The sequence below is a fragment of the Neopelma chrysocephalum genome, unplaced genomic scaffold, assembly GCF_003984885.1.
Source record: "Neopelma chrysocephalum unplaced genomic scaffold, ASM398488v2 Primary Assembly neopelma1_131, whole genome shotgun sequence".
Taxonomy (NCBI): Eukaryota; Metazoa; Chordata; class Aves; order Passeriformes; family Pipridae; genus Neopelma; species Neopelma chrysocephalum.
In genome coordinates this window covers 503,255-524,969 of record NW_020897793.1, presented here as the reverse complement: position 1 = coordinate 524,969, position 21,715 = coordinate 503,255, and the positions used below count along the sequence as shown (strand labels likewise).

The window sequence follows — 21,715 nt, the reverse complement described above, 5'->3', positions numbered from 1 at the left end:
AAGTGTTGTCTGAAGTGTCCTACTGCTGCATGTGCACAAGCACAAATCTGGCTAGACTATGCAGTGAGTTCCCCTCTCTACGCTCAGGGACTCACCTTTGTGTATCTTTGTAGAGTGAGACGAGAATATGACTCAATGGCAGTTTCATATAAGGTGAAATAATTCACTTTTTCATTGCAAGGAGTTTTAAATACTCGTTTTCCATTGTCTTGCCAAGTTTAAATATTGTCTTTTTTGCCTTTCCCCTTTATTTCTCTTTTTATAACTGTTAAAAGGAGTACTACGTATCCCTGCCTATCCCATCCCATCTCTTCTCCCTTTCTCATCCTTCTCTCCCTTCCCTCCAGAGCATTCTTGATCAGGGTTGCTCTGTACATCTGTACTGCTCTTTTGCAGTTTCTGTGACAAACAATAGAATGCTTTTAAGCTTCTGTGTTTTAAAGTCTACTGAAGTTACCCACATGGTACAGCTGTGCTTGGGAAAATCGCTGTGTGTGGGGCTGGCTCTGCCTTTGGAGCACAAGCAGGCTGGGTTAAGGAGGCAAATTAAACTCAGGTACAGCACGTGGACAGATTCTGGAAAGATCAGTGATGTGGGTGCTGCTGAGAGAGAGGGAACAGAGTCAGTGGGAGCCCTGGCACAAGTAGGTGTCAAGGTTGAATGAGGAAGTGCATGTTCCCAATGAGAGGGCACAGGACTGAGCCAAGCTGGTCAGGAGGAAAACATATGGTGGGTGTGCCAGGCAGGCAGGGTGGGGTGGAATGAAGGGTCCCTGACAGGGACAGCTGGGTGCAACAAAAGGCAAGCAGCTAGAGGCACCTTTGGATCCAGCCAGAGGGAAGAGTGACTACTACCCAGTACCATGGACAGACAGGATGCTTAGGGACTCTCTGCCCAGATGTGAGACAGACACACAGTTGCAATCTAAGCTCTGATCCCACTGCAGACCAGGGGCTGGGGGTTCTAGTCACAGTGACCACAACATCCACTCAACTAAATTAGCAAATGAATGTGGCAGATATTTCCTGGTAGGTTAACAGTCAGAGATATTTTATTTATGTGCTACCAGTGAGGAGGGGTCGAAGTGGGATTGCTGATGGCTACTGCAATTAAGATGGGAAACCAAGTTTCAGAAGGGATGGTGTACATGGGTTGAAGGGTTTTAACATGTTTAGAAGACCTAAGTTTCAGACCTTTGGGAAGGATAGGATCCAGGACTAAGGGGAGCATGGAGTCCTGGGTACTCCCCTGCTTGAGCCAGGAGAAGTGATGTAGGGCACAAGGAGAATTTGATATCCAGGAGGAGCATGTTCAGGATATCTCATTTCTACCACCGTTTCTAGCATTTCTACAGCAAGAGCCATAATGACAGAACTGCAGCACATGTAGCACACACAGAATATTAAAATCCACCTCTTAGCTGCATCCAATACTCTAGCCAAGTCATTAGTTCAGCAACAGCTGCAAACTCAAGTCATGCTGCCGATTTTCTTCTGCTTTTGGGAAGGCTTTGGCAAAACATGAGTGTTGTGATATCCCCTAGAAATTGTGGGAACTGGGTTTTCTCCCACCTGCTTTCTTCTGTGAAGTGCAGAGCTTGTGGAGGGTCACAGAAGAGGCTGATTTTCTTGCAGTCTAACATTAGACTTTGGTGTCACCTATGAGGCGAAGAAGGTGGCAACATTTGGCTGCTGTGACCCTTAGCCTGTTAGGAGCTTTATAAATCCATTGTACAGAACTGGAGTGGATCAGAACGGAATGAGGAGTTGTCGTGACTCACAGAGCTCCTGTGTAATGTTCTCTGTTTGGCATGAGGCACTCAGTAGGCTGCATCATGTCAACAGCTGCCAACTCAAAAAAAAAAAGATGTTGGGAAGAAGGAGGCACAACTGCTATTGCAGATTCATGACAGGGTTGGATGGTGTGCATCTTGCTGGAGAGAGAGAGAGAAAGCATTTTTTTAGAGACTCTTTGTACGTCGAGGGTCTGTGAAGTCTGGGGTTAGAAGAATGTGCACAGCCTTCATTAGCATTGGAGAAATGTTTTCAGCTGACATTAAGGTGTTGGGGTTTTTGCCAGTTTGTTTGTCTTTTCTTTTTCTACTTCGTATTCCTTAGGCTTTTGTGGAGGTTAGACTGAGCCAATACGCTGGTGTTCAGGGACTTAGATGTCTGCATGGTATAAATCACAGCTCTTAATTACAGTGAGTGTGAAGAATGTAGTGTTAACTGTGTACCTGGGGGGAGCAGGAAACCTGTCTTTTGAAACCTGGCAACACAACTTGGACTTTGACATTAACATGATCTACTTTTGTAGAGACTTTATAGGGAGAGTTAGGTAAGGTGAAGACTGCCTCCAGTTGTGATATTTTTTACATTATTTGCATATGAAGAAACTCTGCCCCACAAAATTAAAAAAAAAAGGTAGTATTTTTTCTACCCATTAAGTCAATTCATTAAGATAAACCTCCAGGAAAGATGAATTTACTTTATTTTCCCAAAGACAAAATTGCCATTGATTCACAATTGTGTCATCCAAAGAATAGTGACATTTCTTGCTAGAAGAGTGAAGGCTGGGTTGATCTTCTTTTTCAGGATGTTGACACAAGATATTTTTATTCTATTTGAAACAGATTTATAAAAATGTTTTTAAGTATTTCTGCTTTACAAATCTTAATGTTATCTTTATTAATTCTTCATTTAATCCTTATCAGATCAGATTAACAAAAGAAAGATTAGTTCCAACATCAGGAAAAAATGTGTATCTGCAACACCATGCCACATTCTTCTATTAGGGCTCAAGTTTGCAGTCTCAAAGTTGGAAAGATATCTGGTGGGATTAAAATGCCCTTTTTAATTTCTAATTCAGAGAAACTTACACTTGGTCATCTTTTTCCAAACAGATTTTCTGGACTTTATAATCACCCTCTCCTAATTGTCAATACACAGCCACCCTATACTCACAGTGAAATTTAGCCAGCTCATACATCTGTCTCTGTGTGTTAAAAACTTGAATTTACACAGCTGCTACACAGCCTGCAATAGTGATACCTAATCTTTTAACTTTGATAAGCTTCAGAAAATTGAGGAGTTGTAAAAAAAGTAATATTTGTTCCAGAGTCTCTGTTCAGTCACTCTGTGTCCCTTTTAAATAACTGAGCAATCAGATAAAGTTATTAAACCCTGGTACCATATAAATGTTGAGCTTTTAATAATTATCTCTGGAGTTCTATATCTTTTTGTATGAGTCCTATGCATTTATTTCACAAAATCAGAAAGCCATAAAGTAATTTAGATCATTTAACTGCCAAGGGCTTTGCCACATCATCAGATTGTTGGTATCTTTTATTCCATTTGACAGAATGAAAGACAGTTTTCACATCTCCGTTGTCATTATGATCAAGTGTAGCTGCTTACTGCAATGGACTCCCCAGCATCCTCTGTGCTTTATCAGCTATGTCTTAGTGTGATGTGCTATTCCTCTTGAAGATTATTACTTCTGAGATCTCTTCAGAACTATTAAGGAAGCATTCCTAGTTCATCCACATACTACAAAACAATGGAAACTTATAAGCAAACATAAAACTCTTCATGGAAAGAAAGTTGAATTCCCATATTTTTCACTGTGCATGAGGTGTATTCATTAAAAAGAAACGGTAACTCCCATATTAAACAAAATCACTTATGCAGGATGATTTTTTTTTTCTGGGAACTGAAACTCATTGCATCTCTCATAAAAGGTGATATTGATTCACTTATAGTTACCATAGCTCTTGAAAGACAATGTTAGAATGACCTCAAGAAACTTGTGGTTTGATTCTGTCTTTGCTCAGATAATGTATGTGATAAATCAGAAATCTATTTTTTCCCAAACCTGCTGTACTGTTCCTAGCAATATGAGTGTTTCAGAAACTGTACATAGTGGGTTTATTATTCTGTAGTGCAAGAAGATTTTGGATTTTTATTGGTTAAGAGACAGGATAGTTTTCCATCTCCTGAGTTGCTGCTAGTCATTGTCTCCTAACTTGTGTCAAATTTATAATTTATTAACAATCACGGTCTTCACAGCTTAGTTTGCTATTTATTAACTTTCTCATGCTTCTGCAAAACCATTTTGTTCAGTAGACTCTTTTCACTTTTCTGTTCTTACTTTTTATTTTTAAATTATTAAAACGGGGCAGCAACTCAGGTACTGTCCAGAGTGGGAACTGACTCATGTACTAGAAACAGCATCTTATAATTCCTGTTTCCTGCTACTCCAGGTTAATAATGTTTTAAATGTGTTGAATATCAGAAAGTCTGAACTCTGCGGGCTCTATAAGATTGTGGGGAGGTAGCAAAATTACTCTAAAAATTATCACAAATACCTTGGCTGTATGCAGGATGAAAGAAAGAAAAACTGTATCTCTGGCCAGGGCAGCCTTGTGTGATCTGCCTTAAGTTCCCTTGTTTCCATGTCCAGTGATGTGCAGACTCCAGCCTACCTCAAAAATCCATACTTCTAGCTTTAGCAGTCATGAAAGTTACCCACTAAGACTCTCCTCTGGTATTAGAAGAGCCTGAAACTCAGTGTACCTTAGAAATGGAAGTATGAGCTGGCAGACACGAGTCCAATGGATCAAAATTTGTCACTGCTAAGAATTGTGTTTTGCACCATATTCATCTCACTTAAGTTCTCCAACCAGATACTATTCCATGGCAACCGAGGCTTCTGTACCTTCAACTTGGTGTCAGCAATGTTGGGTTTGATTATTAAAGAGTCTCTTGCTTTCACCATTATTTTCACTTTCCTTGTCTTTTTCTTTGTCACTTCATTTACCTTCTCTCCTTTGTGGTGTTATCTTTTTATCTGACAATTTGATTTCCCCCCCCTCCAGGATGGTTCCTTTTCAAAGTGAAAGGAAACATGAGATCATCAAACAGATATTTTATTTTCCCTTCATTGCATGTTCTCTATATTTTATCTTGGTTTTATTTTAAGTTATTTTTTTCTGTATTTTAATGACATGTCTGAAATCTTTGTACATTTTTTTGCTCAGTTGCATATAAATTATCATTTGTTTGTACCACTGTATTGTATTCTACTTTTCTAAGAATAAATAAAGTTTTTTGGGGAAAATAAATCACGCAAACACTGGCAAAATAATGCATTTTAATGCCATCTAGAAATTCAGTTTCAAACTAGCTTTGAATATAATAAGCTGAGAAACTTCATTTAACTAGCATTTTTAAATCAGTAAAGAGGTGTTAGGAATCAGTCACCCCAGAATGCAAAGTTTAATGCTGTTTGATGATAAAGTATAACCCGGAAGAATCAGTTAAAGGAAAAAAAAAGAAGAGGAGTATATAATATATGAATTGCCTTGTACAGAAACTGATAATAGCTGGAAGGGCATCTTGACTAACTCTTTGTTGGCTTTTTACATGAGTGAAGCAACAAGATTTTCTCTTTGGAGGTGCCTTGCAGTGAAGCAGATATTCTGTAATATCTGGTCACAGGCAGTGTGCACATCCAGAGTCCAATGAAATCAGTCAACTCTTGCTATTGATCACCATAGATTTCAGTCAAGGCTGTAATGGATTTAGAAGTGACATGTCATCCCTGTGATTTATGACACTGCTACCCAAAGCAGTGTTGAAGCAATTCAGTTTGGTACCAGCATATTTCCCTAACTGCAAGGAAAGGATTTTTGTGTTTGGTTTAATTTTTCTCTCAGTCATGTGAGAAAACCCTGCTAATGGGATTCTTAGGGATATAATCTGGATATAATCTGGATTTACTTGACATGAATCTTAGGGGGGAAAAAAATTATTCAACAGAAATAAGCTTAAAAAATGAATGTACCATGCAGGGAAATAAAAAAGAAATAACCTGTTTAGAGTTTCAGTTTGGTAATGAGTGTAAGTACTTGCTTAGTTTGCATTACTTCATCTATCCCAGAGAACTTCTGAGGCTACTCATGGGCTGCATGAGCTTATGTGTTTTACTGAATTGGAGGCTTAATGTGTCAGATTCTTTTAGATTCTTCACACATTGTTTACAGAGCTAATTTTTGTATGTTTTATCTCAGCCTACAGTGCTATTTTAAAGTTGACTTTTTGAAGGGGGTGTAAAATAACAAAATCAGTAAAAATTTAAAATAAAAAAACCATAAAATGTGATCTTTTTCTCAAATTTCTTTTAAATTTTTGTGTTTTTAAAAATGCCTTAGGTGTTGATCTGACTAAGCATTTAAACATGTACATAAAAATAAATGTGTATCCTGATCTCACCCAGATCACCAAAACACTTTCATTCCTTATAGTGGTATAGGATTAAACTGCAAATGCTTTGAAACCAACATGTATAAAGCAGAAATTGGAAGTTACATGTGCATTAAAGTTATTTGCTGAAGATTGACCTTACCATGCAATAATATTAACATGCAATTTATAAATCTATTTATCCATTGAATTTAAAGAATTTTCTAGTACTTGAAATAACCTGTGGTCAATAATAGCAAAATATTAATTATCACAGATATCAATACTGTGCAAAATATATTTTTTTTAAATAATCAGTGGTTTGGTTATGATTTTCTATAAGTTCAGGACCATATTTATAAGCCTATGTATAGAAAAGAACTACTCAAACTCACTCAACATAACAAGTACTATTTCTTCAGAATTATTCATATGCAAGAGTTCTCTTCTGGGAAACTGGTGACCAGATTTTTATTGTGCTGCTCTGTTTTAATGATTTGGCTGGTCATGTATTTACTTATGTCAAAATAGGAGCTTGGGCAGTTGCCAAAACATAGCCCTGAATGGGGGATGCAGAAACCTTTTCAAAATTCAATTTCTAATTAAAAAAATTGTGGCTAATAATCAGGACTAAGAAGTTTTTTAAGGTTTTCACATAGCTGAAGTGGAGAGGCTTTGTAAGGCAACAATAACTGGGCATCTAACAGGCTGTAGAAGCAAGTTGTTGTCTCTTGTGTCAACTCTTCTCTTCTACTCCTGACATAATAGGAAAAAAATGGGAACTTTTGAGATTTGGATTTGACTAGATTGGAATGGTGAAGAAGGAGGATGTAGAGCAATCTGTTGTGCCTGATGTTCCAGTAGAGTAAATCAGACTGTTGGGGGACAGCATTGCTTTGCTTTGGGCTCACTAGAGTGAAAAATTACATCCCTTATGGACTAGATAATAATTTAGGATTAAAAAGCTGTGCAAAGCAATGTAAAGAATCTATTAATTTTTAATGAATTTTGGAATGGATCCTTCATGAATTTAATTCTTACTTCATAAAAGAGTGATCTGTCACCTCACAGGGTAATTTTAGATGTAGTCAAATTCTGAAAAAACCACCCTCTTGAGGGCCATCCTCTTTTGTTGCCATGCTATTTTAGACCAGAACTATAAGAAATAAGAAGTATATGTTTGCTGAAAAGAGTGAACTATTAATTACATTATTAGTCTCACTATCTTGATTCTTTTTTTTTTCTCCCCACATCTTCATTTCCCTTTCCATCTGGAGATGGCCAATGATGTGAGGCTGGGCCTCAGAAGCATGGTGAGAATTTATAATAAACATACAGATAATCAGTTTCTTGTTGAAAATGCCTGCACAGAAGAATACCTCTTAGTTTTTATCTCGTCTTTACCTCTCCCTGAAACTCCCCTTGAACCTCACCTTTGTGTTGTTGGAAATGCCTGTAACTACAATATATGTGGTGTGTACACAGTAAAGGTTCCTCCAGTTGCAAGTTCTTCTTTCTCCTAAGAGTTCCTTTGCAGAGACCTGAGCATGCTCATCCAGCAGCACTCATTCTGTACTGCATTTTGATACTTGTGTTGAAAATATGTTTCTTTGCATTCTTTTACTGTCCCATTTATTTTTAACCTCTTGAAAACTGTGGAAACATCTGTATAACGTGAACCAGTCATTCATTTTCTTTGCAGCTGGGTTACCGGCTTGTGAACCAAGGTTGGTAAGGATTCTAAAGCTTGAATATCTCAGCATGAGGCTGAGTGTCCCCTTTTGTATTGAGTAACAAGTGAAAATGCTATCACAGCCTCTTACCTTGCAGGTTTGAATGTGCTGTGAGCGGTGAGGACTAGGCTGTTTCTCTGTGATTGCACTTAGATAATGGATTGTGGTGACTGTGAGAGTAGATCACTGCAGGAGACTGTGGGGCTGCTGCTGTCACCTCATGTGCAATGTTCTCCCATCGGTACTGTGTCCTGCACATTGATTCACACAGTGCCATAGCACGGGGATGCAGTTGAAGTGGACAAATAAAATAAAGAGAGAGGTTTAGCTGGTTTAAGTTGGTGTGCATGGTCAGCTTCACTGGCCGGCTGGGGAGCTCACTGTCCAGAGCATTTCTGGACAAGGCTCACAGGCAGGAACCACGGCACAGTTACAGCCACCTTAAGAGTTACATCCCTGGCTAGATGTCATTTCAGGTTAGATAAATCCAACCTGGGTAAGGGTGTGGGAAGATATGAACTGCTTCATGAAGGTCCCTGCTACTTGCAGCAATTCTGTAGCAAGTCACTGTTACTTGTTTGGTCTCTAGGCTTTTGGTAATTTCTTACCTTCACCTGTTTTTGGGCCCTGGGTCAGTGGGAATAAACTTTGGCAATGTATTTGAAACAATTTTCTATCAGATTTACATCATCTTTGCAGTATTCTATTATTTCTCACTTTTTTTTCAGGTTTACTTAGAAGGGAAAAGAATGTTACTCTTTCTTCATAAAGGAATTTCTGCTCTCTGGTGGAGGAGAGCATCACCTAGTGAACAAGGTGGCCTCTTGTACATAATTTTTATGAAGTTTTGTTCCTTTGCAGATGATTACACATTGAATGCAATTAACATACTGCAAAACTTTCATTTCTTTTATTGTTTCAATTAGATAACAGCCAACTGGACCTCAACTGATGTCAGTCTCAGTGCATTCTTCTAACATCTGTTTTATGGATGATAACTTGCTTAATTGCTAATTTAAAATACATGGTATAGTTCCCACTTAGAAGAGCAGAAGCTTGATTGCAGGATTGGGCCTATTTATAAAAGCAGTTTTTCAAGTAGACAAGGTGTGTCTTTACGTATTTCTGATAGGTTACTGTTATGGTCAAACTGGCATCTTGCAGAATACCCTGAGAAACCACTCAGCAAATTTTATGTAACATTAAGTGCTATTTGACTAGGTCAGTTGCCTGTGTTAAATTAATGACAGCAAGCATACGTCATCACTGCATCTGTTTACATGTCTGTCTGCATTTCACTGCATTGTCGACTGCGGAATCTCTGGAATAATGAGTGTGGCAAACTGAGTCATATTAAAAAGGGGTTATTTGTATTAATATAACACCATACTGTGTTGTCATTGTTTTGCAGCACATCTATTACATATATCATCCTTACTTTTTCTTCCTGAGCAAGCCAATTATGCCTGGTTTTGCTAGTCTGTCAGAGCCTCCTGGAATAAATTAAAATTACAGCTTTGCATATGCAGTAGTTGTAGCTGAAAGTGATGATAATGAACCTGGGTGAATACAGGATTTCAAAATAATCTTAAACAAATGCACATATGCAGAGCTGCTGCTGCTGCTGCTTTATTTCTCCTTAACAAGATAAATGTTTGAGTCCATGATGTCTGGAACCCCATGGACAGAAGCTGGTAGCTGGGTGGAGCTGTGGGTTTTAATGCTGAGCTAAGAAGAGAATAGCCTGTGGGTACCTGAGCATGGAAACTTCACTGTTTCATTTCTCTGCTTTGTTTTTCAATTATGTGGTATGTCTGTCTCTGTATGGAAGTGCCTCAGAGTGTGCCTTCCATCACCTGTGTCTCATGACCTCTGATACCTGTATTTTTAAACAGTCATGTATGAGTCAAGAGGACTTTCATATGAATGGGAGACAGACTGGCATGTATCTTGGTCAAGGTCAGAAGAGAAAATGTCTGTCTGAGGCTGGAATTTGGCTTAAATTTTGAACCCCAGTCCTAATCACAAAATTACATTACTTTTTAAGTAGTTCTTTCACAGGATGAAAATCTAATATTAGCACTTATGTCTTGGTTTTAGTCTCTCACCAAAAGATAACCTTCATGTTGTCACCCAAGACAGAAACAAACAAACAAACCAACCAGAAATGTGTCATGATTGATCATTAAGACTATATTACTTTAAAAGCATTATTTTCTGCATATATCCTGAGGCTTATTAAGAACTACATTAACAAGCTTTTAATTCTTGCCCCAGTAATCAGCACCTGACTAGGAGGTATTGACACATTCATGACAGGCCCTCCCTGTATGAGCCTGTCTGCTCATATTGGCTACATTTCTGAATTTCTAGTTCTTTTAGGATCAGGGCCATCAATCTTTTCTTCAATAGGCCAGTGTGCTTTTATTTGCATGTGTGGGATGCAGATGAAACTTATCAGAGTTTTGGCATAGTTTTAGCATTAAATTTCTGCAGGTACTCAATCTTCTTTTTGGGCATTTGTCTTCCTTTTTTTGCCTTACTGGAACTGCTTCATCAGCTTGTAGCATTTTTATGTCTTCAACTGGCTTCTCTTGAACTCTGCTAAAAGCTCAGGGAAATCACAAGTAAGAACAAGAGGCCACGGGGGAGTCTTTAATAAAAATATTTTTCTCAAAAATCTTCCCTTTGGAAAATCCCAAGTGTTGCAACCTGTCAGCTGAGCAATATTACCTTTTAATTAATTGTGTTTACAGTGATGTAGGCAATTTCTGGAAAACATTAGCCAGTAGCTCCTTTTCAACACTCAGTGAGATGTCTCGAATTTGATCACGTTAACCGACTCCAAACCTCCCAAGTAGTTTCATATTCTTTCAATATGACTGCCCACAGGCTTTTATTAGATTAGAACCCACTGTCAAAAGTCCCAGAAAATAAGCCAGAAAAAAAATATTGATTACTCTGTAAATCATCCCGTCTGCATTTATATCTTGCCATAATTTCTCTCTGCATGATAAGGCTGAACTCAGTTAGTCCTGAAAGGGAATGGTAGTTGGTTGCAGGTGTGATCATGCAGGTTTAATCATTCCCAGGTAATTCTGGTGTGCATTCTTCAGATCCACTCCAGCAGGTGCCAGGGTGTGCTCTTGCTGTCAGTCACAGGCCATTGAACCTGTCACTCACTATCGAGTGCTTGGGACGTATCAGAAACATGCCCTTCAATCACCCTTCCAGAACTCAAGCTCATTGGGGAAGAATGACATTTCAATTGGTATTTATGAATAAGATAATTTCCTGACCAGGAGCAATGTTTGGTTAGCAGTTTTCCTTAAGCCTGCGGAGGATAAGCCTATATGTATAATTCATTTTCCTTACACGTTTCTTCCCTTCACTGATTAATTTCTTCAACTGATCTATTTGGAGTACAACATTAATATTGAAAACAGAATTATGAAGCTAGCAAAGGAGAAATATTTTATCTTCTTATGGCAACACAAACATATACATTTATCCAATGTAGCCATAAGATGAAAAATGAATTGGCATGAAACATCTGAGATGTGACATATTTATAATATTAACTAAATTTTGTATAGTAAGTGCAAAAAAGAAAGAGGAGCAACCTTTGGTGAAATGTCTGTCACAGACACTGAGATATTAAGTTTGGAGCTCATTCATTCAGCTCTTGGAGAGCCCTCAGTCAGGCTCAGTGGAGCTGAAGGCAGAAAGATTTGTGAAGAGCAGCAGTAGGGCTTCCCCCAAGGGGCTCTCCTTGGGTAAGGGAGGGCTCTGTGATACAAAACCGGCTCACCAGAGCCTGTTTTTCATCCAGCTGCCAGGTTTAGTACCTGTGCCATTCCCTAGCTCCAAGCCTCAATGTAATAATTTGTAGTATTTTATTAATTTTAATTCATTAATGTTATCATAGAGGGATGCAAAAATAGAGAACAGTTAGAGCATCAGAAACCTTGAAAATCTTCTTCAGTGCTACATTATCATTTGAAAATTAAGGTGACACAGCCTGAGGAAATGAAAAAAAATGCAACCCAAGTTCTTAAAAATTATAACAAATTACTCATATTGAATGAGAATTAGAGAACTAAACACTGAGCTGAAAAAGGAGCAAAATGTCATAACTTTTAGGAATTCTTTTTTTGGCTTTTTTGCCATTTAATCCTTTTTCCATTTAGCTGGTTAATTTTCAATACCATATACTTTGTTACTGAATTTTCCTGAAGAACAATAAAGGGAAAAAAAAGATTAGGTCTACAGAATTTACAAATTCTGAAAGGTTGACTTGTCACATAAAGCTATCCCAAAACCTTCAGTTCTGCAAATCTTGGGATTCAAAACAGTTTTATAGTATGCAGTGACAAACTAATCTTTTCAAGGGTTTCTGATTTTTATCTTAGGGTTTTTTTAAAGTATTTGAAAAGTCATTCATTCAACATTAAGAGAGTGTCATACAAAGCTTGACATTTAGTTATTTAGTTGCTCTTCATCTAATAAGACAAAGAAAAAGGGAAGAACCTTTAAAAATGTGGGTTTATTATTCCTCAGAGACAAGTTGTTTTCCATAACCTTTACAAACATTTTATTTTGACAATGAAAAGAAGGAATAATGCAAATTCCTGAGCTATTGAAAGCCTTTAAAAAGTTTTCTCTGATCTCAACAAGGCCAGAAAGTTATCCTTAATGCTGAAGAAAGAGAAGTAGGCAAATGAAATCCTCACCCCTACCTCTTAAAAAGATCCTAAGCATTTACTTCTCTACTTACTACATAAAGTGTTCTGCTGTAGATAAAATGGGATGTCTGTATGCGGGAATTGGTTTTTATTTTTCTTGAGAATTAAAACTTTAGCACATTTAGCATAAATTCCTGTTGTGAAACATAAGCAACTGCGAATCCACCATTTTCTGAGGAATGCTGGATTGTGCATAGTAGACTAAAAGGCCTGATAGGCCAAGGGAGGGGAACATTCCATATAATGTGGTCCTTAAAAATCCCTGTGGTCTGGAACAGGAGATGTCTGTTAAGAGCATCCCATCTGTGGCTCTTCGTGCTTGCAGATTGAAAGGGCCAAGCTAAATATATGGCCAGGATTAATTCATGCCTTGAATTTTATGACCCTTTGGGCACAGATGCTCCACATGAAGAGCCTGCTTAATTCACAAATTTATTTTTACTCCGCAAACTGTTAATGCTACATATTGCAATTATTGAAACCCTACCTTTCCCTCTGGCTTGGTTTTATCCAAGTAACATTTGATTTGTTCCCATAGCAAAGCAGGATGGAAGGCACTGAGGATGTACTTGCAGTTGAAAAATTCAAATGCAAATAAAATGGTGATGTATATTTTCCCTTGAAATGATTAAAGAAGGCATTAGTATTTGGCAAAAGCTCAGAAAATGTAAATGAGTCATGAACATTTCCCCGAAGTCTCATTTAGGAAAATTTGTTCTAATATTTGCTCAGTTCTAACCTGAGTTCTTTGTGTTTTGTTTTGTTTTGTTTTGTAGTAGGGGCTTGACAAGAATATGGGTCCCAGATAACTAGAATCCAAACTAGGAGTCTAAGTCAAAGCTAGCAACACGATTTAGAAAATAAATAGCACAGGGTACCTAAAGAAGCATTATATAATGGGCTTCTGGGATTTAGCTTCCTGAGACAAAGGTATCATCACACGTGCTGGGTTTGTGGAATAGCAGAGCTTTGCAGCAAGCTTTTGTTGGCAGACAGGTGAGGAAAATGCAGCTATAAGTGGCTGGACATCTCTGCAAAAGGAACTTACCCGTGGAGGTCGAGCCCTTCCTCTCATCAGGGAATATAAAAACTTTTCTCATACTTGTCGCCAGTCCACAATTTTACTTCAAGAAAGAGAAACAAAGGAAATTATGAATAAATCCATGTAATCCTCTGGCTGCTGTACCACAAATCCTTAATTTACCTAGCTACAGAGTTCATGAAAGAGCCTCTGAGCTATGGCCAGCTTAATTGTCTAATGTATTGAATGAAGAGCCTTACAGGTCAGGTATGGTTGTTGGCAAGAGGAACTTAATGCAGCTGCAGGGGTTATCTGATCAAGTGTTGTGTGATCCCTTTTTGTCAAAAAAGTTTATTATTTTATTTATTATCCATAGATTTTCTTCAACTCAAAATTATCTGATTAGAGGAATTGGCTGAAAAAGTAGCATTTTTAAGAAATATAGGTTGTATCTTTGGTGAGGGCGATTATATCCCCTGGGTTTCTGGGAGCTTCATTGGGATTTTGGTGTATTTGTGATGTAAATTAAATAGGAATTCATTTTTTACTGATTAGCAAAGAAGTTGCAACATGCACCTCAGCCCTGTAATTGTGGGGCAATAGCACTCCAATCAATATGGATTTAGTCTAAGCTAAGGACACAGGTTTAGACTCAACATCATGTAACACTAATTCATTTCCAAATCCATGCAAGGATCAGCAATTCAGCGGTTCTTGAGTAATGTAGAAGTGGTGTTAAATCAGGCTAGAATCGAATCTGTAGTTGACATTGACTGGAATCAAGGACTTTGGAGTTGACTTTTCAATTTACAGGTGGAAGCAAAATTGCATAGAAGATGCCACTGGAATAATATTTTAATTCTCTCTTCTCCACCTGAACACCAGTGGCAAAAGATTATGAGGACTGAGTGGCAGTGACACTTCTCTGTTCCCAGAGCCGAGATTTTGGTATGAATCAGTAAGATTGCTGTTGTTGGGTTTAACAAACATCTAAGCTCACATTGACCTTGGGCAGTCAGGGATTACTGGAACAGAGAATTTTCAGGTAGTCCTACTTCCTAGGTTGGGGTCTTGCTGGCTGCCTAATGTAATTACAGGTTTCTGTCAGAGAAGAGAATTTCTCCAGATCCAGGGCTGGGTTTTCATAGATGCCTTGGTGCTATTCTGCAGTATGTTACACTTGCATCAAATAACTACAACTGCAGATCATAGCTGTGTTTTGTGAAATGTAGGGAAATTATATAATACAATACCTTTTTACTAGCAATTCAATGCTAGCTGTTAAAAGTCATACAGCATCCCAGGTGCTTGACTTTACCCTGCCAGTTTTGTTGCTTTCCAATTTGAGCATCCTGAATGCTGTGCTGAGGTGATAAACAGCCCATTGCAGGTCTTTGCTGCTTCAGGCTTAAAAGACAACTTTTTCTTCTGTATTTCCTCATGGAAGCTAAAACACGTTGGGTGAGTGGTCCTGAAAGTCTGTTGAAGAGACCAGTTTGGAAACCTTAGGCAACATGTTTTCAGAAGATGTTGTAAAGACCATCATTGTTTTCCCAAGCTCTGACCATAGATAGACTTCTTCCAGATGATGTGTGAAGGTGACAGACAGCTTACAGCTGGTCATGCAACTGTTCAAAACACAAGTATGTGGTCCCCTCCCAAGGGTTCACAGAGTAGGTCTCTCTCAGTGCTGCTCCAGTAGGTCTGTGTTGCCACATGGGTGACCCAGGGCTTCCTGATGGGAAGGGAAGAATTCTTCACCACCACAACCCCTGGCCAGTAGATTTTGACACATGAAGCAACTACCCTGAAGTCAGGGGTTTTTTTTACTGATATGTTTTACTGATGTGCTCTTTAGAAAATGCACTGCATACAGATGAGACAGTGGTGCCGTGTCGTTACAAGATGGTGAACTGCCCATTGGAATTCGGAGTCCCAGTTTTGCTTGTTTGTCTGACATATGCTTTTTTTCCGGGCTTGTGCAAGGGTGTGCTGGTCCCTGGTGCCAGATCCTGTTAGCTGAACCACAGCCATCTGTTTACCTCCAAGGAGGATGGGATCGGCAACACAAGGGCTTCTGCAGGCTGAGATCGAGCTGGTGTTTTTAATTCAGCGTGTTTTGCAGCTGGAGATGTTGGGCAGACCTTGAGGTTTTGCATAGGTACAGATGAAATCAAAGTGATGTAACGACTGATCGGCAACTCCAGTCACACACAAGAAATGAAGGGGGGCCAGAGGGGGTTGGAGATTGTGTTTGGACTGATTTTTCTGGTTTCTTCCTCACTAGGACAAAGAAGTGAATCTGGAGCAGGTCCACAGGCGCATGAACAGTTTAATTGATGAAGACATAGCCCACAAGCAGATCTCTCCAGCGTCCATTGAAATCTCAGCCCTGGAGATCGGTGGCATGCAGCCAGCCCAGACCCTGGAGCCCGTGCGCGAGTACCAGAACACGCAACTTTCTGTCACCACCTTTTTACCAGAACAGACAACTCATGGTGCCAGCAGGACACTCACAGCTGCCTCCGGCAGCAACCTGCCGCTGCCCCTGAGCAGCTCAGCCACCATGCCCTCCATACAGTGCAAACACAGGTCACCGAATGGAGGACTATTTCGTCAGAGCCCCGTGAAAACCCCCATCCCAATGTCATTCCAGTCCGTGCCAGGGGGAGTCATTCCAGAAGCGATGGAGCCCTCGCACGGAACATCCATATGACGAAAACAAACAGTAAAACAACCAGCAGAGCTTTTTAATACAAAAATTTAAAAGGAACAAAAAAAAAAAGCAAACAAACTCTTACATTTTTCTTGTATATACTTGTAAATAATGAAAGAATGAAGTGGGGTAAAAGTGTATTTTGAATATTCCCAGTTTTCGAAGTAAGTAAAAAACAAAACAAAAAACAAACAAAAATGTATGAATGACTTTGTAAATTTTGTTCTATATGAATAAAAAGGCAAATTACTTGTGGTCGTTCTCAAGTGCCAAAGAAGACCTGTTACTGGGACTGAGGGCCATACTTTTCTTTTTTTCCGTGGATTTCAACACTTATTCCCTTACAGGTTTGGGGTTTTTTTAAGAGCAAAAAAATTATCTGTTTCTTGCTAGAAAAATTCACCATACTCAGATCTCTCCTTTCCCCAGAACCCTATTATATAGTCAAGATGACAATTCACTTGGAGAACTTAACAGCTGGTATTAGCATAGCAGTAACAAATGTTTTAAAGGTGAATTATAACTAAAATCCAACAAACAATAAACAGAAAAAAAAAAGAGAATTTTTTCCTTCTAACAAGGATTTAAACCTCCACACCATTTCTAAGTTTAAGCACAGGATTATTGGATTGTGTTTTTACATGTTTGCTCTGCTGTGTGGCTCTTTTTGTTTAACTTTCTGTGTTTTGTTATACATATATATAATATATATTATATATATTATGACGTATATATTATATATATAAACACTTTGATGAACAACATGTTTTAGGTTAAGGGGAAAGCTTTTAAGAAAAACTGCTCAGCTTTTTTTTTGTTTCTTGTGTACATGACTGAAAATGGGGAGGAACCAATGGAGTGAGGCAAGGAAGAACTGTAAGGGCAGGAGATAATGGTGTTGCAGTGACTGTGCCCTCTGGTGCCATTTCTTTCTTTAAGACTTCAATGAATTTGTTGCATAATGGATGCAATGCTCTCTGTTGAAGTCATATCCCTGAATGGCAAGGCTAAGCTCATGACTATAAGCACAGCTCTGCTTTCTTTTTCCATTGATTTTGTAGAGAGAAACATTTTAATAGCCATATCTATAATTGTGGTAGAAATGGATGTAAAAAACCTATTTTTTGTCTGTGAAACACAGAGGACAAAGATAGAGCAACACATATAGTGAATTTAATGTCTTGTTCTGCAAATATTACCAGTGCAATTTCATATGACAGAAAAAATATCAAATCAAAACCTAACACATTGTTTCCTTCCCAAATAGTAGCTTGAATGCCAAACATGACGGCTCCCTGCTCCCCCACCTATGCTTAATGGACCATCACTCTCTTTCAAAATGGGGATAATTTAGTGTCTTCTCAAATGTATCCCTATAACTAGGTTGTAATTTCCTTTCCCAGCTGGATTTCTTCACTTTATTAGAACACTGCTATTTGGAAAAGGTTGTAGAACCTGGTGCAGCAAAATCTCTGTCTACAGTAAGGTGAAAAATTCTGTTCGAACAGAGGTAGAAATGCTTTCACATCCCAAGAAAGTCAGCAGGCAGTCTGGGTCAGGTTTTTTGATAAATAAACATTCCATTGACTGCTCCTAATTTGATTTGCATAATTACACAACAGGTATATTTATGGGGTGATTAAAGTCCCCAAATTTTTACATTTCTGGTTTAAGCAATAGGGAGGAAAAGTCAAACTGTGAAATAAAAGCAGCCTAATGGAAGAGCATACTCAGCACATTACTTTTTAAATGAGGAATATTGATGGTAAGCTTACAGAAGGAGTACTCTTATAGGAATTAATTTGTCTCTGTTGTCAAGCTGTTTCCTCCTGAAGATGGTGTGATTTTGCAGCTTGTCACAAATTGCAATATTTGCTTCAAACTAATTAAAAATGAATAATGCTCTAGTCAGCTGACTAGATTTATCCTATTTAGAAACTTGGCCCACACAAACTTGGGATTTTTTTCTTTATTCTTTCATCATACCTTTTCTTGTAATTATCTTAACAAACCTATGGCCACAGGAAAAAAAAATCTTTCGTGAATACATTAATTAGTTATGACAGAAGTAGCTGCACTAATAAGACTATGCACACACAGAAATCTGTAAAGATGCTTAGGAGAAAGCATGCAACTATTTGCATTGGAAAAATCTATCATTTTTATTACCAGTTTGAGATTTTAGCAGTAGCAGAGGAACATGCTCCAGAAGAGGTGCACAGAGGTGCTTGAGTAGCTACAAGGGTGCAATCTGAAAGCTTGGGCTTGGTTATACTGCATATACTGGTTTAAGTGCCCTGCATTTGTGAGATAAATGGCGAATATAGTTTATTTTGGGGATTAACTTTAACATTCTTCATACTCAGCATTCTCCTCCTGGCTTAGTCTTGCCAGGTGCTGTGACTTGCCTGTTTGAGTGCTCTGTAGCTTTACATCTAAGATGATCAGGATCTTGAAAGAATCAAACCACACAGCCCTCTTTCAGTAAAGTATTGGAGCATGTGTGTAAGCCCTCCAGAAAGCAGCAGCTTTATGCACAGGTTGAAGTGCTTCACTGATTAATGATGGAGTTAAAATGCACGTCTCAAATTAAATATGTGCCTAATTTTAAGCAGGTGAGTGAGCTTGCCAACCTTACTGGGACTATTCAGTTGCTTTAACTGTCTTTAGTGCTTTGCTGCACCAGGGTCTATACTGCAAAAGTAGGGATCTACGATGGATCTGTCACTGTCTAGTTATTTGTTTATATAAAAGTTAGCAAGTCATAGCTTGAGCCTGTCAGCCTTGACAGGGAGCTGTTAAATCCTTCATGTGGTAGTGGTTTGGTTTTAGATTATTCAAGCAAATCACCAGGTTCTCCTGGAACATAAACAATGTTTCTTTCCCCACAACTTTCAGATTTCAAAGTAAATGCAGAATGTATGTTTTTCATATCCTGTCTCCTGTTTTATGTTTGTATCTTCCTTTTGACAGATCAAAGCATTCACTTTCTATATAATATGTATTCACCACACGCATATATATATATATATGTGCAGTTACTCACAGAGGAAGTGAGAAATATAATTTCCATGTGATGTAAATGAGCATAAGCTGAAAGCTTTCACAGAGCTGTGCTTATTTACACCACCTGCAGATTTGACCCTTCAACTTTTAATATCTGGCAAGTTGAAATAGAAAAACTGCAGAAACTTCTGAAAACTTTGAAGACCAAACTGTGCCCTTGATTTTCAAATGGAACTTCCCCTGACTACACTTACAAAAGGGAACAATGTATGATCTCAACTATTCTAGCTCCTCTGGGATGTTTACATTGCAAAGGTGATTGTACATGAAATGTACCTTCCTTTTATCGTGCTCTTTTGATGATGAACTTTCACAAAACTGACATCTGTGGCACAGCACTTGTAGTGTGTCTTGTTCTATCAATCCATTAGTTTAGAAATTACTTTATTTTCTTACAAAAATGTGACTCAGTTTCTTCTATTTGCTTGCAATCCACGGGCAATCTGCTTTCAATCTGAAGAATGCGTTGCTCTTACTTCTTAGTATGTCATGTTTTCCTATTGCAATGGAAAAAAAGAGTAATAGTGCTTTCTAATTTCAGAGTTGAAACTCAATAGAACATTTTTATGCTCAGTTACAACTACATGTGTGCAATACTTGTCTTGCAAAGTAAAATTCCCAGTACCTGCCTTGCTTTGATAACCATCGCTGCACTGTAGAGGAAGTCTCAGTGGAACAACTCACTTTTTCTCAGTCTGCTGATAGAATAAAACACTTAAACCTGGGTTCTCACCTGTGTAAATCAGTATCCCTCCATTGAGTGGGTCAACCTTACTGAGTTTCAGCAGGTGAAGGTTTGGCTCTTAATATTGAGCTTGAGAGCACTGCTTTCCATAAACTTGTATTCAGCGAGAGCTCTGAAAAGGAAAAAGTTCTGAGAGTCTCAAAAATTAACCAGAAAGAGGAACATTTATTATAATTTCAAGCATGTAACATGGATTAGAGTTTAAACTGTATGCTAAAATTGCTTAGAGAAAAAATTTCTTCTTCAAGTCTGTTCAAATTTAGGTATGCCTCTCCTTTAAGATAGGCTTAAAGCTGTTGAGTTGGTGACAAGTGGACCATTGAGAGAAAATCATGTTAGTAGGGCAGTACAGCAGCTACAGTGCTCAGACCTTGTTGTCTTCTTTTACTTTGCTTTACTGACTTGAACTTACATTGTGAGCAGCTAAAGAATTACATAAATCTAAACACAACACATTTGGGGGACCCTGTTGGAAATTTCTCAAAGAATCCACATCCTTTGGCAACCCTGGGAAAGGCAAGGAGAAAGGCAGAAGAAAACTCAGAAGAGAAGCAAAATTAAAGGTAAAAACAAACGTGGTGAAGGGGGAGGGAGAAAAGGGTGGTTCCAACTCATGTTTAGCAAAGCTGTATTACTTGTATGAGAAGCCTCAATTCCATCATACAAGCAGTTGCCTCAGTTAATTATTATTTTCCTTTATTTTTAGGAAACAAATAAAAACAGCATTTGTTCTACCAGAAACAGTTGTTATATTATTTAAGAGTTGGAATTATTTCTTTGGTGATGCCTGTTTTTTGGCTTGATTGTGACTCAGCTGGGGAAAATCAGCTTCAATCAGTGATTTGCACCCAAACCAGCTGTGGGCTGCTTGCTGGGAGATACTCCCAGGGGCTGTTCAGGTCTGCAGCTGGGAAAAATCAGCCTCTCCCATAAACCTCTCACTTCTCTGGGTTTGGGTCAGAGTCTTGGCTTAGCAGTATCAGCTGCACCTGCCTCTGAATTCCTGGATGAGGATGCTGTTTTGCTACTGTTCATATTGGAGGGAAGCAGAACAGAAATGTGGCTTCTTTAGGCTTGCAAGGTAACCAATAACAGAAGCAAACAATGTGTAAGGTTTCAGATTTTACTGAGTTTTATTTTCTCCTAAATTTACTAGCAGCCTTATTAGAGGAGTTTTTGAAAGTTTTATTTTTAACTGTTCACTTACAGGGTACTACTTGACTGACTTTCTTTTATCCCCACTTAACTGATATTAGATAGCTTGCTTAGAAATCAATTAATTCTGGTCGTAATTTCACATCACATTGTGAGGGAGTACCACCATGGGAGACTTGGTTTGTCTTTTTTTAATTCCTTTTTTCTTTTGTAACTCTTTGGAAGATGACTCCTCTTCCAGTAACTAGTTCTGTTGTTGCAGTTATAAAGCTCTGTAGTTTTGAGGGTGTC

At 38.4% G+C, this 21,715-nt stretch overlaps 1 protein-coding gene across 2 annotated transcripts in view; it reads left to right on the top strand.

Moving 5' to 3' along the window:
• GRID1 (glutamate ionotropic receptor delta type subunit 1) overlaps window positions 1-21,010 on the top strand; it is a 532,881-nt gene extending 511,871 nt beyond the window's left edge. For both annotated transcript variants that reach the window (XM_027698622.1, XM_027698624.1), the window contains one exon: window positions 16,030-21,010. In XM_027698622.1, coding sequence (XP_027554423.1) covers window positions 16,030-16,458 — 429 coding nt within the window. In that variant the 3' untranslated portion in view covers window positions 16,459-21,010. The remainder of the gene's footprint in view (window positions 1-16,029) is intronic.
• The last annotated feature ends 705 nt before the right edge of the window (window positions 21,011-21,715 follow it).